The sequence below is a fragment of the Xyrauchen texanus genome, chromosome 8 (assembly GCF_025860055.1).
Source record: "Xyrauchen texanus isolate HMW12.3.18 chromosome 8, RBS_HiC_50CHRs, whole genome shotgun sequence".
Taxonomy (NCBI): domain Eukaryota; kingdom Metazoa; phylum Chordata; class Actinopteri; order Cypriniformes; family Catostomidae; genus Xyrauchen; species Xyrauchen texanus.
Window position 1 is genome coordinate 37,022,187 of NC_068283.1, and position 18,108 is coordinate 37,040,294.

Below are 18,108 nucleotides of genomic sequence, written 5' to 3' on the forward strand. Positions count from 1 at the left end.
CTCACACCATTTGACAGAGTTTGGGGGACGTGTATGCTAATTCACTGTCCAAAAATAGCATATCAAATGGTATTTACCGTGAGGAAGGATCTGTCTGTCTGTCTGTCTGTCTGTCTGTCTGTCTGTCTGTCTGTCTGTCTGTCTATCTATCTATCTATCTATCTATCTATCTATCTATCTGTCTATCTCTCTGTCTCTCTCTCTCTCTCTCTCTCTGTCTGCCTGCCTGCCTGTCTGTCTGTCTGTCTCTCTCTCTCTCTGGATCATGGGACAAGTGTCACAGGATAACTGATAGACATCTAAATCTATAACTGCTCAGGATTCATTAAAACAAGAATATATGTAATTATAATATAAAAAGTCAAAATTATGACATACTAAATCATAATTAGGATATTAAAAGTCATAATTATTCTATTTATAATCATTAAAAATTATGAATTAGTATTTCATAATTATGATATTTTTATCAAAATTATTACTTTTTAACTTATAATTAAAACAATTTTGATCTAATAAATATGACTACTTTTCTATAAAAATGACTTTTAATCTAATAATAATGACTTTTTATCTCGTAAATATGATTTAGTATCTCATAATTATGACTTTTAATTTGATAATTATGACTTTTAATCTTAAAATTAAGATTTTATCTTGTAAATATGACTTTGTATCTCAATTTTTACTTTTTATAAAAAAAATGTTATCTTGTTAATATGACTTATCTCATAATTATCTCTTTTTATATCTAAATTATGACTTTTATAATTATGAATTTTAATCTTATATTTATGATTTTATCTTGTAAATATGACTTAGTATCTCAATTTTTGCTTTTTATAAAAAGTGACTTTTTATCTTGTAAATATGACTTATCTCATTATCATAATCACAAAATATGATTTTTATGATTTTGTTCTCATAAATATGACTTAGTATTATATTTATGACTTTTATATCTAAATTATTACTTTTTATAGTTATGACTATAAAAATTACTTAGTATATCAATTTGTATTTTTTATATCAAAATTATGGATTTCAATTTTATAATTATGACTTTTTATCTTGCAAATATGACTTTTATATATAAATTATGGCTTTTAATCTTATAATAATTATTTTTATCTCGTAAATATGACTTAGTATCTCATCTAGAATAGAATCCTTTATTTTGGTCACACATTATACACACAGTTTTTTTGCATATATACAGTGAAAATTTATTAGTTTTCACATATCTCAGCTAAGCTGGGGTCAGAGTGCAGAGTCAGCCATGATACGGCGCCCCTGGAGCAGATAGGGTTAAGGGCCTTGCTCAAGGGCCCAACAGTGGTGGTGCTGGGCACGTAAATCTATGATTTCCTAAAGCACGAATTGTTTTTCAACGTGGCAGAAATTGTCTTTCACAGTTGGAAGATGTCACCTGTACTATGACATTTTACCCCTGCGACGCAAAAATGGTTTACTCATTGGAGCAAATGGCACGACGCCAAAAACGATTCACCCCGATTCACATCCCAAGACTGACTTCAACAAACGCGACAGCAGATGAGACACGCGAGGGCACGTTCAATGCCGCCATTGTGGATCTAATACAGGAGCAAACCTGGTGTGTTCGAGCCAACATGGCGGCTGCAGGGCAGTAGTTGCAGATCCGCCCCCTGTGAGTCAGAGGGTTTTAGGAGCGCTACTGTAATGACAGCTCAAAGCTGTCCACGTCAACACTGAGCTGCCACAATGGACTCCGCGGCTTTGGTAGGATATTTGTTTACTTTATTGCTATTTTTAATTTATGTTACTTATTGTCACACAGTCACAGTAGATAGACTACATGTGGCAGCTAATGCGCAGTTTACGTGATAAATATGTTTTTTTAAAAGTAACTATTTGCTCTTTCTATTAATGTACGGCTTACCGTGCTAACTTGGAAACAGCACTATAAGACGCACTCCAGTTTAAAACTCCTGGATATGTATAAAATAATGTCATATTACAAACGCGCGTGCATGCATTTTTGTCTCGCGAAAGCGAAATGTATCCGATCCGGTTTCTTCGCCGAGCGAACCATAACGTTTTATTTTTAATATGGCATGCGAACAATTAACTGTTGATACATTGTAGTGATCGTATGCGAATATAGCGAGGTTCACATAATAATTGAGATTTTACGGGTTTGTTTATGGCCATCCTCCACTTTTGGTCAGTTTGCTGGAAAAGTTTTTTCGTCTAGAAGTGGAAGATGTGGGTTTTCAGAGAGGGACGTGGATGCCACGTCCTCGATGCGTCTACAAATCCGCCGGAGCTGAGAGCGCGCTGCCTGGATGGTGCGCGTGATTGATTCCACAGGTGGATACTTGGAGCAGATCAGTGTTATTACTTGCCATGACCATTTTAATAGTATTACGGGTTGACCTATATAGACAACAGCTATCCTAGTGCTAAAGATCTGCAGCAGTCGCAAAGCAGCAGCACTTATTTTGTAGCAAAGCATATGGGCCGTTCACACGTAAAGCCTCCCTTTTATTACCATTTATAGCCTACATAAAAATGAATGGTTGTGTTTTATTTGTGTACCATAATGTGCTTTTCTGTGAAATAGTTTTCCTACATAGAAATATAAATTTAAATGCGTTGACATCACGAGAAAAAGGCACCACTGACTGCAGTAAAAGGCAATATAGGCCTATATATATATATATATATATATATATATATATATATATATATATATATATATATATATATATATGTATATGTATGTATATGTATATGTATGTATATGTATATGTGTGTATATGTATATGTGTATATGTGTATATATATGTATATATATGTATATATATATATATGTATGTATGTATATTAGCATCAAGTTTGATCGCTTACGTTAAATTTAAATTTATATATTAACGTTTAGCAGGGAAATACATTTCACAGCGCAAGTTATGGTTACTTCAGGGGTGCTTGTGCAAGAGCATTAGACGCTGTAAATGTCCCGCCCCTTACGAAAACTGATAATATGATTGGTTGGCAAATATCCAATCGCGTCTGAAATGAGCGTTCTGATTGGTGGATCAGATTAGTCAGGCTGTCTGTCTTGCCTGTGACGTCAGTTGCGCTCCTGCTGCTCCATTCGTGTTTAGAGAGAAGCTCAGTAATCTTTTTAAAATAAAATGAAAAACACAGTCACTCAACGGAGCTGCGGTATCACTATAGTAGATTGAAAGTTCCGGGTCAAAAGCCTACTCGATGTTCTGGCGGCCATACGTATCATCGCTTAGGGCAAACGCAATGCCTGCATATGCCCAAGTCTACACTTCTGGTCTAGTGCATGTTTACACTGGAAAACGATTGAAAACCCCTTAAATGCATGGGTTAACCAAACATTATTTCATACTCGGTCTTTAGACATGAATCTACAAAATGCTCAGGGAGTGTACATGTTTAAAGCATTTTCAAGACAATTAGAAAATAATAGAATAGAATATATTCTGCTAAATGTTGACTTGAGATATGTTTATTTTTATATATCAAAGAGATGATGCAACAAATGCAAAATTTCACGAAACATATTGAGCTACACATAAACCACACATTACATATACATTTTCTCAAGCATTTATTGAGTCTAAATAGATGCACATCTAACATCATTTCAGTAATATACCCAAATGAAATACCCAAATCACTCTGTTCATGTGTTACACTTGCTATAGTTTACTTCCATGAAGTTTCAAAAAGTCAACATCAGCGCCACCTTAAGTGAGAAATAGCATGAATATGTGTACATGCATATGGAATATTGATAATTCACCATGGTCAAACAGCATGATTATGTTGTCATTTGTATTGTAATAAACAATGATATATATATATATATATATATATATATATATATATATATATATATATATATATATATATATATATATATAAAACATTTTTTGGTGTGTTTCACTATTCATAAGAGAAACGTTGAGAAAACTAAAGAGGTGTGGGCATAATTAATAATGGGTGAGGTGAAATGTGGTCCTGGGTTATTAAAGATATGCTTTTATGGGTTAAACAGAGCTTGTAGTAGTTAAAGAGTCTTTGAGGACACTTTTTATAGATGGTTTTGCATGTTGCAGTTTACCAAAGGCGGAGTTTACCTTGTTTGGCCCCAAAGTACATATCGAGACTGACAAACCAGACGCAACGGCAAACAGAATCCTCCTTCATAGTCTGCAACCAGATGAATTAACAAGACATTTTTCCTTCTGTTCACCTGGCTCAAGTTCTGTGATACACTCAGACTTTGAATCAACGGCAGTCAGTGCATGACAGAACTTTGGCCCGGATGGACCCAGTGAATGCAGTGGAGACTGTGAGCCAGACAGACTCTTTTTATACACTTTTGTCTGCCTTGTCTGTTTGCATACCTTTTGTCACATGAATGACTTTTTTTAGGATTATGATGAAGAATATTTGAAGACTATTATGACATCTGTGATCTGAAAACTTTGCTAATGATGAATGCTGAATGGCTATTAATCTTTTATTTTCAATCAGGAACCATCGCTGTACACAGTGAAGACCATCTTCATCTTAGACAATGATGGAAACAGACTGCTTTCAAAGGTGCACAGCCACAGCCTTTACTATTGCAATATTCTGTCATTTCATTTTATTTTTTAACATTATTTGGACATGTTATGAATCAGTTAATATCATTATCAAACTACCCAATACATACAATATTTTATGTTTTGGAGAGTTTCTAAACGTTAAAGTAAGCTGCATCATATAAAACAAAAATGGTTGCAGTGGTCATTACAAAATGTACGTATGTAAATGTTATGTAAATGTATGTAAATGCTCCACCTGTGCCGAAAGGGATTCGAACAGGCGTGGGAGGTGGGCGTGCATACAAGGAGGCTAAAGGCAACAGCCTCTAACATCAGTCGCTAGTGCACCTCTTGAGGCCATGGGAGTGAGGTTTATACACTACACAGATGGCTACCATTACACTCACCACCTAAACCTCTCTCCCACCTGGGTCATGGCACCACTGTAACAGGCCCTGCTTGACCTGCTTCAAACAGGATTCGAACTGGGGTCCCCAGCATAGGGGGCGGGTGCACTAACAATGAGGCTAAAGGCTACAGCCTATAGCGTCTGTCGCTAGTGTGCCTCTTGAGGCCAGGGGAGGGAGGTTTATACACTGCATAGCTACCAGCTGGCTATGCAGTAAGGACTTGGACCATTGTAGAGTAAAAACCAGTCAGAACAGAAATCTCTGGTAGTAACAACCCTCAAGGAAGCGATAGTTAAATTAAAATGTCTGTGCCACTAAACTGGATGTGATATTCTAGTGAGTTGCTATAAATATATTGACTTCAACTGACTTGCTCAGCAATATTCTCTTCAAACTGTTGGTCCGCCATGAAAATAGTTCAATAGAAAGAGAAAACTCACAGTAGAAGCAGACAGTTCACACTAATCTTGCTATAGCGCCCCTTGTGGCAACGCTTAGAATGCAACACGTACTTGCATTGGGTTATGAATTGCGCTTAACTCCAAAAGAAGCTAGATTTCCAGGAGCAAGATTAAGCGCCCCAGCTCTGCACAGCTTTAATCAGTTTACCTAGAAAAACAGACTCAAAATATGTTTTTTGAAAATATGAGTTCTGCATTATGAATTACTATTAATGTGTAATAACAAGTGATAACTCTGCAATTTCAGTACTATGATCCAGAGCTCTACCCCTCCATTAAGGAGCAGATGAATTTTGAAAAGAACGTCTTCAACAAAACGCATAAGGCCGACAGTAAGTTTGTTATTAAGCAGCCTTCAAATGGCATTTTACTAACCGACACTGCAAATTGTTTTGCTTTCTGTAACAAGACATGATTGGATTAATGTTCTATCTCTCAAGCCTTTCTCTTCTGTTCAGATCAGATCACTATTCCCTACATATCAGGGGAGCATGCAGAGATTTTATTGTGCTGATTTAGACCAGCTGCTCCTTAATCTAATCTATTATATAAAAAAAATCAAAAGAATCATCCCATACTAGAACCAGATTTGAATCAAGCTCTAAAACTAGAACTGCACCTTTGCAAGGTTCCTTCAGGGCCTGTAGGTCAGATTACTAACAGGGTGGAGAACCTGTTCTACCATTCACAGCTGTTTCTGTCTGTTCTGTCTTTTGCCCTGTGGGGTGAAGGAGTATGGCACCAGGATAACAAAGCCACCCTGATCCGTTCACCTGTTTAGGTGTTAACTGTTTATAATGTGGTAAAAATACACACCTGTCATTGTCTCTTGAAGGTGGAACCGGTGAAAGGTGAAACTGTTGTTCTTGACTCTAGTTTTCATTTCTGCAGATGTAGTGTTGTGATTGATTTTAAACTTTTACAATCGGACACCTGAACCTTTTAAACTTAGCCCATGAAAATAAAACACTGAAATGGGATAAGCTTTCTTAGTTCATACTTCATATATAAAAGAAAAACTGTATTAGCACCCGTACTTATAATTTTTATGCGAACAGCACTCTAACATTGCATTGAGCTGTATATTGCACTAACAAAAAAGTACCATGATGGCACAATGCGGTAACATGGTTATACTATGTTTTTATTTTGTACACGTACAATGGTAATATCATGGTATTTGTATTTAAAAAACAGATGTTAATCATTGAGTACCATGGTATATATCAAAGTACAATGACATTATAATTTTATACCATCACTGTACCATAGTACTGTCACAGTAATTGTTTGTAAGGGTTGTCTCAGCCATTATCATTGTAGTCAGTACATTTATATAATAAAATATTAAATATAAATAATGGTAAATCTTGTGAATTTTGAAATGAAATCTTTCTCTGTGTGCAGATGAGATTGCCTTCATAGAGGGAATGACGATAGTCTACAAGAGCAGCATAGACTTGTTCTTCTATGTAGTTGGCAGTGCTCAGGAGAATGAGGTAAGTTGTGGCTCAAGTGGTAGAGTGGTTCGGCTGCTAATCGCATGGTTGGCGGTTCGATTCCCGGCCCACATGCCGAAGTGTCCTTGGGCAAGACACTGAACCCCAAGTTGCTCCCAATGGCAGGCTAGTGCCTTGCATTGGTGTATGGATGCGTGTGTAAATGGGTGATTGGGACACAGTGTAAAGCTCTTTGGTGACCTCTAAGGTTAAAAAAGTGCTATATAAGTGCAGACCATTTTACTCCAATCACCAGGATTCCCATGGTCATGGAAAAATGTTGTTTTCCAGCCCTGGAAAATTCATGGAAATTAATGAAATGAAAATATTAACTTAAGTTATCAAAACTGTATAAAGCAAAGAAAAACTAGTTAAAATAGAGGTTTGTACAAACAAACAAAATTTTCTCAAAAATACTATAGCGTGGACACATTCCCAAAAAAGGTGAGGGGCAGATTCATCTACAGCATTACTGAAGGAGCAAAGTGGATCTATTTCAGGGAGCATGTTTCTTAAATAAAGATTGACTGGGTAAAACCGGTGTAACAGTTTAAAGGACACCTCCTTAACCTTGTTGGTAATTAAATATGTATGAGGTGAAGACCGTACGACCTGCGTCAGACATGCTTGTGTCGCGTCTCGGGTGTGTTGCGTCATAAAAATAAAATGTTTAGGTCACTGTGTCAAGTGAAATATAGTTTAATACTCAATCTTTAAACACATCTTGAGATCCCTTAGTTTGCACGTTTATGTTGTGTGTCCGCCGAAGAGTTGTTAATGTTTTGTTCACTGTAATAAACTGTGTGTTGCTCACACAGCTGAAATTTCACTTACTGCCCTCTGGAGTAAACAGGTGGTACTACAAGCTTGAATCTCTCAGGAAAGCATTGTGATTAAATGCTTAAATTTTTTTAACGCATTATTTTTTGTAAAATTAATCGCACGTATTAACGCGTTAAATCGACAGCCATAGTATTTTTTAAAATCTTATCTTATCCAGCAATTACAAATGTCTAGAAAGGTTATGGAGAAGTCATGGAAACGAATTAGTCAAAAAGCGTGGGAACTCTGAATCACAGATTACATCACGAATCATGAATTTTCACATGACAGTGATTCTTAATGACCATTATGAATAATGATTGACAGCGTTAGATATTTGGTTATTTTTCATTCGCAAATGAGCATGCTAATATAACAAAAAGAAGACTGGCACACATTTCAACCCATTTATGACTTTGGCATTGTTTCTCTCTCTTTCTGTATTTGTTTGACCCCAGCTCATGCTCATGGCAGTGCTGAATTGCTTGTTTGAGTCTATCAGTCAGATGCTCAGGTGAGTTCATGCTCCAATATCTGCAGAATTTGAGACCATTAAACGGAAATCAGTGAGGCATGTATGTTTTTTTTTTTTCACTTTTTTATTTATTTAAGATATTTAACATCATTAGCAGTACTTCCCTCTCTTTTTCTCACACACACTCTTTTTATTCCAAACCTGTTTGACTTTCTTTGTTCTGTAAAACACTAGATGTTACAGAAAGTTAGCCTCAGTCACCATTCAGTTTCATTGCATCTTTTTCCAAACAACAAAAGTGAATGGTGATTAAGACTAAAATTCTTCCTAACATCTCTTTTTGTGTTCCACAGATGAAAGATAGTCAGATGGGGTTGGAACAACATGAGGGTGAGCAAATGATGACAGAATATTCATTTTTTAGGGAATTATCCCTGTAACTGGTGGAGTGTCTATGCATGCATGGCACAATTGGACTCCACTTACCATCCTGTTCTGTAATCATCATCCTGTGCATGCTTGTTAGTGTTTACTAGAACTGTCTACACTGGACGAGTCAAAGTGTACATTCTAAACCATTTATTTGTATTGTTGGTAGGAGTAGCGCCAGTGCATGCAGTGTAATATAACGGAGGCGATTGTGAGAACAAAGTTTCTTTGACATGTCAATAAATTACGATTATGCACATTGCAGGAAAGCTGTCAATTAGTCTCTTCGTTTGAAAAAAAATAATGTAATTCTTTGTAAATCATCCACGGATTTAAGACTGCTTGCTCTGCCTGTAGCTGGACATGTCCCAAAGTTCATCATTGCCTCAGGTAGCGACGGAAACACGACTACAGGAAGGGAAACTATCCTGTCTTGTGTTTAAATCATAACACCTTCTCCTCGGAGCTCTGAAGGTGCAGATTGCTGACGCCCAAATCCCCCAAAGTGAACACAAATTAATTGAAAGGGGGACTCAGTAACGTAAAGCTACAGCGTGATAATGAGCAGTTTTGATTGGTTGCCACGGACCGCTTGCACACCATCAAACAGGAACAATGCAAAGATGTTTGTATATTTACAGTAAATATTTTAATGCATTTATTTATTTAATGCACATACATTGTTAAATAAATGGGGCAATGAATGTTTCATAATTTAAATAACGTTTCCGTCTCAGTTTATGGAACCCCTTCTCTGAAGGGTTTGAAGGGGTTGACTGCACGCCACTGCTGCACCTGTAACAATTTATGCATTTACATGGCCACATAAGCTGTGTTTTCCAGGATAAACCCAGATGTGTTAAACCGCTTCCTCTTAATCCCTTAAATGGTGTAAGGAAATTGATGTTCTTGTTTACATGACGTTCCAAAACACTGCTTTCTGCCAAAAGCCTGAAATAAGTCAGAGCCGTATCCTAGCGGGCTGCACTCATAACATGTGGTGCTGATGCATCGTGGGTGACCTGAGTTTGAGTCCTGGCTCGTGAGGTCCTTTCCCAATCCCATTTCAACTCTTCTCCCTGTCATTTCCTGTCACCTCTTTAATTTCCCTATCCCATTAAAAAGCCAAAAGGTCATAAAAAAACCCTGAAATAAACCGTTTTCTTAAGTACATGAAGTGCAGAAATTAAAGGTGGTCAATGAAAATGTCATTCTATGCAACATCTCCTTTTGCATTCCATGGAAGTAAAAAGTCAAATGGGTTTGGAACAACATGAGGGTATGTAAATTATGAGAATTTTCATTTTAGGGTGAGCTATCTATCTCTATATGTAGACTGAATCACCTGATGATTCTCATCTAACAGGAAAAACGTGGAAAAGAGAACTCTGTTGGATAATATGGATGGGGTTTTCCTGGTGGTGGATGAGATCATCGACGGAGGGTAAATGGATACTTATCCTACTTGAATCAATACTATGAATAGCAGTGACACACATATATGCTGTACTTTATTGCACATATAGTAACATGAAATGTAATAACTGAATCTCTGTTCTTTGAAATAGTATATTATAAAACAAATAGTTCTGAGCCATGATGCAGGTGCTTAAATACACAATATAGTAACAGCTGACACCAACCGTGTGTTCACCTAGCTTCTGTGCTGCATCACCCATAGAGGCCAACTATTAACCTTAGTTTACATGTCTGGGGCTATTTTATAAAAGTAATAGGGCTCTCAAGTTTGTGCTTTTATGTAACTATAATTACAATTATTAATGTAGCACAGCCTCTCATACCTTATTGCTTGAATCTGACTGGGAGATCATTATGATTCAATGGTGGGATTATTTAGTATTGACCAAATTCATGACCTTATATGGCCATATGTTGCTTTTATGCGTGTGCAGGGTGATACTGGAGAGTGACCCCCAACAGGTCATTGAGAAGGTCAACTACAGGGTAAGAGACTGAATAAAAGAGAAAACCATCGAGTAATGAACTGTTTGTACATCTAGTTAAGTTGCTTCAGGATGCTCTGATGGCATGCTTTTGATACAAAGGGAAAGATAAAACAATTTTAGCCTGTCCATCTGTCTGTCTGTCTCTCTTGCTCTCTCTCTGTCTCTCTATCATGCATGAATTGCCCAAATCCATCAGTCCGTCCGTCAATGCATCCATCCATAACTGCCTGTCCATCCATCCATCCATAACTGCCTGTCCATCCATCCATCCATCCATAACTGTCTGTCTGTCCATTAATCCATCATCCATCCATCCATAACTGTCTGTCTGTCCATCCATCCATCATCCATCCATCCATAACTGTCCGTCTGTCCATCCATCCATCCATCCATCCATAACTGTCCGTCTGTCCATCCATCCATCCATAACTGTCTGTCTGTCCATCCGTCCATCCATCCATAACTGTCTGTCCATCCGTCCATCCATCCATCCATCCATATCTGTCTGTCTGTCCGATCCATCCATCCATCCATAACTGTCCGTCTGTCCGTCCATCCATCCATCCATAACTATCCGTCTGTCCGTCCGTCCATCCATCCATCCATAACTATCCGTCTGTCCGTCCATCCATAACTATCCGTCTGTCCATCCATCCATCCATCCATAACTATCCGTCTGTCCGTCCATCCATCCATCCATAACTGTCCGTCTGTCCGTCCATCCATAACTATCCGTCTGTCCGTCCATCCATCCATCCATCCATAACTATCCGTCTGTCTGTCCGTCCATCCATCCATCCATAACTGTCTGTCTGTCCATCCATCCATCCATCCATCCATCCATCCATAACTGTCTGTCTGTCCATCCATCCATCCATCCATCCATAACTGTCCGTCCGTCCGTCCATCCATCCATAACTGTCTGTCCGTCCATCCATCCATCCATCCATCCATCCATCCATAACTGTCCGTCCGTCCATCCATCCATAACTGTCCGTCTGTTCGTCCATCCATCCATCCATCCATCCATCCATCCATCCATCCATCCATCCATCCATCCATCCATAACTGTCCGTCCGTCCATCCATCCATCCATAACTGTCCGTCTGTTCGTCCGTCTCTTCGTCCGTCCATCCATCCATCCATCCATCCATCCATCCATCCATCCATCCATCCATCCATCCATCCATCCATCCATCCATCCATCCATCCATCCATCCATCCATCCATCCATCGTCCAAAATGTCACAATCTGTTTTGATGGTTGAATACGTGCATCATCTGGGTACTTGTACATTATTTGTGTTGTATTTTAGAGTATATAAAGTAGTGCAGAAGTGTGTGGTTTGGGACACACCTATACTGTTTGACTAGCTAGAAAGCTGTTTGTCTTCATGTAATCAAACCTCAAATTAAATAAATATAGTTTACGGCTTTGTTTCAAGCCAACATCAAAGTGTATACATTTCTGTTCTATTGGGTTCTTTTTGGTTCAATTAAACATTTCCACTTGTTTGAAAGAGATAATTCACCCCAAAACGTAAAATTCTGTCATCATTTACTCCCCTTAATGTTATTCCTAACCTCTATGACTTTCTTTCTTCCATGGAACTCTAAAGGAGATTTTAGGCAGAAGGTGCAGTCTCAGTCACCATTCACTTCACATTTTCATTGTATGAAAAATATATGCAATGAAAGTGAAGGGTGAACAGGGTTATCAGTCCCTAACATTCTGCTTTATATCTCCTTTTGTGTTCAACGGAAGAAAGAAAGAAAGACATACTGGTTTGGAACAACATGAGGGTAAGTAAGTAAATAATGACAATTTTTATTTTTGTGAGAACTACACCTTTAAATTTGACACTATCCAACACTAAATTGTCCCTTTTACATTAATACACACACACAGACTAAATGTCCCCTCTCTTGCCCTGTCAGTGTGGGACGGAGCAGGCCTTTGGCTTCGTTCTTTTCGATTACATCACTGGTAACATGGAGGGCCAAGAAGAGAAGCGACAGCTCTTGTAGTTCTCCTTCAGCCCCCCTCCCTCTCTCCCCTCAATTTAGTGATGATGGCGAGAGAGAGAGAAGGTTGAGGATGAGAGAGTGGGCAGGTAACTGCATGGCATGCACAAGCGTGTTTAAACCTCAAAAGAGGAACAGCTGTAATAGAACCAGCCAATCAATATCAAGAAAAGGTCTCGGCATGCTCCCTGACAACTGACCATAAACCTTTTGCTGTGGAGTGGAGGACACTGAGTCACATCTCTGACTTATGCTCACATAAACTCACTCAATCGATGACTGGGCTTGATTTCTGCGTAAAATGTTTCAGTCCAGACTTCTTCTGACTTATGGTTTATGCTGTTCAGTTGCAAGCTTTTTTTTTTTTTTACTCCAGTGTTTAAAGACTTCATGGTTTCTCTAAGTCTGCAGCGTTAGGACACTGTTTTCACTCATTGGTTATTTGTGACAACAATAATGGCATTTTAAAGTTGTGGTGTGTTGTTGATATTTAAGCCTCACACTTAAGCATAGAGTACCTGCTATAAGGATCTTGCACGATATTTGCAAGATCCAGACATATCGTGCAAGATCCTTAAAGCAAGTAATCTATACTTAAGTGTGAGGGTTATATATGTCTTGCTTGTTGCAGTGTGTGTTAGTAAACTGTTTTGTAATTTATGTCTATACATTTGTTTTTACAGGTAGATGACAATCCTTTATCAGAACAGAGTGTGGCACAGGTACAGACAGAAAAATACATATAAATATGCAGTACACATTTACAGTAGTAGTAGTAGTACTCTTTTTTATTTTTTTTTATTTATTCATCTGATAGGAGATAAATAAAAAAAGTTGTTTTGTACTAACTTGTTTTGGAGTAGATTATGACAACAGAACGCACAAGCAAGTGCAAATACCCAAACAATAATTTGTGATCTTTCAAACTCTTAAAGGGACAATTCACCACAAATAATATATATAATTTTCTTTTTATTCTGTTATTATTTACTCACCCTCATGTTGTTCCAAACCCGTATGTCTTTTAGACAGAATGTTAGCATCAGCTAGCTACCTTTCACTTTTATTGTATGGAAAAAAATATGCAGCAAAAGTGAATGGTGACTGAGGCTAAAATTCTGGCTAACATCTCATCATTTGTTTTTCATGGGAGAAAGAAAGCTATACTGGTTTGAAACAACCAAATGACAAAATTTTTTTTTTGAGTGAACTAAATGTTTTAACATCTTAATCTTATTTTAAGCTCACAGTCTTCTCTCATGAAAATTGAAATATGTGAAAATTCTGCTTCTGTCTAACTGTCCTAACACATGACCTTTGCCACTAACTCTCTCACCTTGACAGCACATCACTGAGAAACTTGCTCTCACCACTAATGTAAGTGCATTAGCGCACACTAAGAACAACACACACGCACACACACACACACACACATTGGTGCAGCTATCCTTATGATGACTCTACATAGACATAATGATTTTTATACTGTACAAACTATATATTATATCCCCTAAACCTAACCCTCACAAAAAATTCTGCATTTTTACATTTTCAATAAAACATCGTGTAGTATGTTTTTTTTTTTTTTTAAGTGATTTGAATTATGGGGACACTAGAAATGTCCTCATATACCACATTTATAGCATCATACCCTTGTAATGACCAGTTTGTAAAAAAAACAAAAAAAACAATCCATATCCACTTAAACCTATACACACACATACGCACACGCGCAAACACACACACATTCGCCCACGCGCATACACACACGTGCGCAAACGCGCGCGCACATCTATGCTGAACTAACCATGCATGCATGTGTATGAAGACTGTCATTTGTATGTAGATTTTTTTTTTCTTTGTTTGATTGTTTTATTTAATTATTTATTTTTTTGCTTTCATTTAAATGTTGTGTTAATCTATAAAACTTGATGTTAATGTGAAAGTTAAATCTCTAGTCCCATAGTTGTGTCGCAGCAACGAACTTATAATGGATCGTGTATGTGGTCTCCATGCACCCCCTCGCGGACATAATACAAAACTGCCAGATTAGAAAAGTGTTATCAGTGGGGCTCTCATTATTGCTCTAAATCGTTACATACATACATACATTATTTATACATACAAACAAACAAAAACAAAAAAACTTTTTGTAATTGCATTGTAATTTAATTACTGTAAAAAATACTATATAGCGTAAGAAATTAAATTAATTGTTGCGGTATGAATAAAAGATGATTTGATTTGAACTGTGGGACTTTTCTTTACTTGAAAATATAGATATATCAAATACAAATATATATATATACAGTGAGGAAAATAAGTATTTGAACACCCTGCTATTTTGCAAGTTCTCCCACTTGGAAATCATGGAGGGGTCTGAAATTGTCATCGTAGGTGCATGTCCACTGTGAGAGACATAATCTAAAAATAAAATCCAGAAATCACAATGTATGATTTTGTAACTATTTATTTGTATGATACAGCTGCAAATAAGTATTTGAACACCTGTCTATCAGCTAGAATTCTGACCCTCAAAGACCTGTTAGTCTGCCTTTAAAATGTCCACCTCCACTCCATTTATTATCCTAAATTAGATGCACCTGTTTGAGGTCGTTAGCTGCATAAAGACACCTGTCCACCCCATACAATCAGTAAGAATCCAACTACTAACATGGCCAAGACCAAAGAGCTGTCCAAAGACACTAGAGACAAAATTGTACACCTCCACAAGGCTGGAAAGGGCTACGGGGAAATTGCCAAGCAGCTTGGTGAAAAAAGGTCCACTGTTGGAGCAATCATTAGAAAATGGAAGAAGCTAAACATGACTGTCAATCTCCCTCAGACTGGGGCTCCATGCAAGATCTCACCTCGTGGGGTCTCAATGATCCTAAGAAAGGTGAGAAATCAGCCCAGAACTACACGGGAGGAGCTGGTCAATGACCTGAAAAGAGCTGGGACCACCGTTTCCAAGGTTACTGTTGGTAATACACTAAGACGTCATGGTTTGAAATCATGCATGGCACAGAAGGTTCCCCTGCTTAAACCAGCACATGTCAAGGCCCGTCTTAAGTTTGCCAATGACCATTTGGATGATCCAGAGGAGTCATGGGAGAAAGTCATGTGGTCAGATGAGACCAAAATAGAACTTTTTGGTCATAATTCCACTAACCGTGTTTGGAGGAAGAAGAATGATGAGTACCATCCCAAGAACACCATCCCTACTGTGAAGCATGGGGGTGGTAGCATCATGCTTTGGGGGTGTTTTTCTGCACATGGGACAGGGCTGACTGCACTGTATTAAGGAGAGGATGACCGGGGCCATGTATTGCGAGATTTTGGGGAACAACCTCCTTCCCTCAGTTAGAGCATTGAAGATGGGTCGAGGCTGGGTCTTCCAACATGACAATGACCCGAAGCACACAGCCAGGATAACCAAGGAGTGGCTCTGTAAGAAGCATATCAAGGTTCTGGCGTGGCCTAGCCAGTCTCTAGACCTAAACCCAATAGAGAATCTTTGGAGGGAGCTCAAACTCCGTGTTTCTCAGCGACAGCCCAGAAACCTGACTGATCTAGAGAAGATCTGTGTGGAGGAGTGGGCCAAAATCCCTCCTGCAGTGTGTGCAAACCTGGTGAAAAACTACAGGAAACGTTTGACCTCTGTAATTGCAAACAAAGGCTACTGTACCAAATATTAACATTGATTTTCTCAGGTGTTCAAATACTTATTTGCAGCTGTATCATACAAATAAATAGTTAAAAAATCATACATTGTGATTTCTGGATTTTTTTTTTTAGATTATGTCTCTCACAGTGGACATGCACCTACGATGACAATTTCAGACCCCTCCATGATTTCTAAGTGGGAGAACTTGCAAAATAGCAGGGTGTTCAAATACTTATTTTCCTCACTGTATATATATATATACAGGTTAATAATCAATCAGTCAATCAAATTTCCCCTCATAAGTTACATTGGATTTTAATTAGAGCTCAGATTTAATATTGTGTTTGAGATGTTTTATAGTTTTTGGACTATCAGCAGTAAAGGATGCTGCTAATTTCTCAGTCCACTTTTATAACAAATTACTATTTTATTTTCCAGGTGTTACATTCAGCAAAGGAGCAGATCAAATGGTCAATTCTGAAATAGGTCAAATACTTTTCATGCAGGCATCTGTAAATTATTAAAAGGGAATTTTGAAGAAATGTCATTTTTATTTCAATGATGTTGTTGATGTAATGAATTATAGAAATAAATAAGATCATCTGCAGCTCATGTTTAGTGTTAAGTTTGAATATTATATATATTTTTGTCATATTAAAGAAGGCCACTTTTCTCTTTTTTTATGATATGAACAGTAGAAACATATTTGCCATTACAATTTTGAATGAAATATCAGCTCTGTAATACACAAATATTTGTCTATTTCCAAAGCAGTTTAAAGCAATTGTGTGTTTTCATTTTTTTAGCAAACCTGCATATGCTGTCTATGGATACACATTTTATTTTACACTGTCAGAGAGATACAGTCACAGATCAAAGCGTGCAAATAGTCTTTTCTGTCATATTTATTAATCACAATTGTAATCACAACCTTTTGTCAATAAAATGCAGAGCTCTGTTACACTACAGTTATAATCAGGCCTATTTTGCTATTTTATAAATGTTCGTTTATTGTTTAAATGAGAAAGAGGCAATATTATGAGATAATAACATGTAGCTGAAATAATAATATGAATAGATTTTTATTTTTATTTTGATGCTACATTATAACCGAAAGTAATATATGTTTGAATGTGTATTGCCTATTTACATGTAAAACTGTGTAAACTCATTTACGCCGAACGTGTTTAATTTATTATAAACATGTTTTGAAATAATTATGCACAAACGTGCATCATGTCACTGACAAGTAATAAATATGTTTTTATAGCATTTATTGGGTCGTTTCTCTCTTGTTGGTTCAGTCAAAAGCACGCTATTAATGCTGTTTTTCCATTGGTGAGAAGGGAGGTCTTGTGGACCAATCATATTTGCTCAGTCATGAATATTCAGTATTAACCTGCACGTCATCAATTTGAATGACGAACGAAGGCGTGGCTTGCTCCGCTATTGGATGCCGCAGGCCAATGGAAATCGCTATGCTGAATCTCCACCTACATGCTCAAACCAATGGGGTGTCGTTTGTGGAATTCTCCAAATCCGATTGGTCGCAGTTAATAAAGGTGGGCGTTGACCATCGAAAGCCGCAAAATCCAATAGCCAATCACATTTTACTCTTTCTGTTCTGTCGAAGTAGTGCTGTTAGCCAAAAAATAAATCCCAAAAATTTACTTTTGCAATTATATTTCTTTACTTAGCCAACTTTATGACTTCTAACCGGGTTTATGAGCTGTTAATGTA

General features: G+C 37.4%; 1 protein-coding gene across 3 annotated transcripts; it reads left to right on the forward strand.

Annotated features, from left to right (window-relative positions):
- Positions 1 to 1,673: 1,673 nt before the first annotated feature.
- Positions 1,674 to 17,640, forward strand: LOC127647898 (coatomer subunit zeta-1-like). 3 transcript variants are annotated; one of them, XR_007971114.1, is made up of 10 exons: positions 1,674 to 1,761; positions 4,558 to 4,626; positions 5,732 to 5,816; positions 6,892 to 6,983; positions 8,264 to 8,319; positions 10,076 to 10,153; positions 10,623 to 10,674; positions 12,615 to 12,790; positions 13,385 to 13,423; positions 16,807 to 17,640. XR_007971114.1 is itself a non-coding variant. In XM_052132418.1 (10 exons), the coding sequence occupies exons 1-10, from the start codon at positions 1,744 to 1,746 to the stop codon at positions 16,852 to 16,854; spliced, it is 570 nt and encodes a 189-aa protein (XP_051988378.1). In that variant the 5' UTR covers positions 1,674 to 1,743; the 3' UTR covers positions 16,855 to 17,640. The 3 variants fall into 3 exon arrangements, 2 of the variants coding, with proteins under 2 accessions (XP_051988378.1, XP_051988379.1); XM_052132418.1 differs by lacking the exon at positions 12,615 to 12,790 and adding an exon at positions 14,046 to 14,078; XM_052132419.1 differs by lacking the exon at positions 12,615 to 12,790.
- Positions 17,641 to 18,108: the final 468 nt, after the last annotated feature.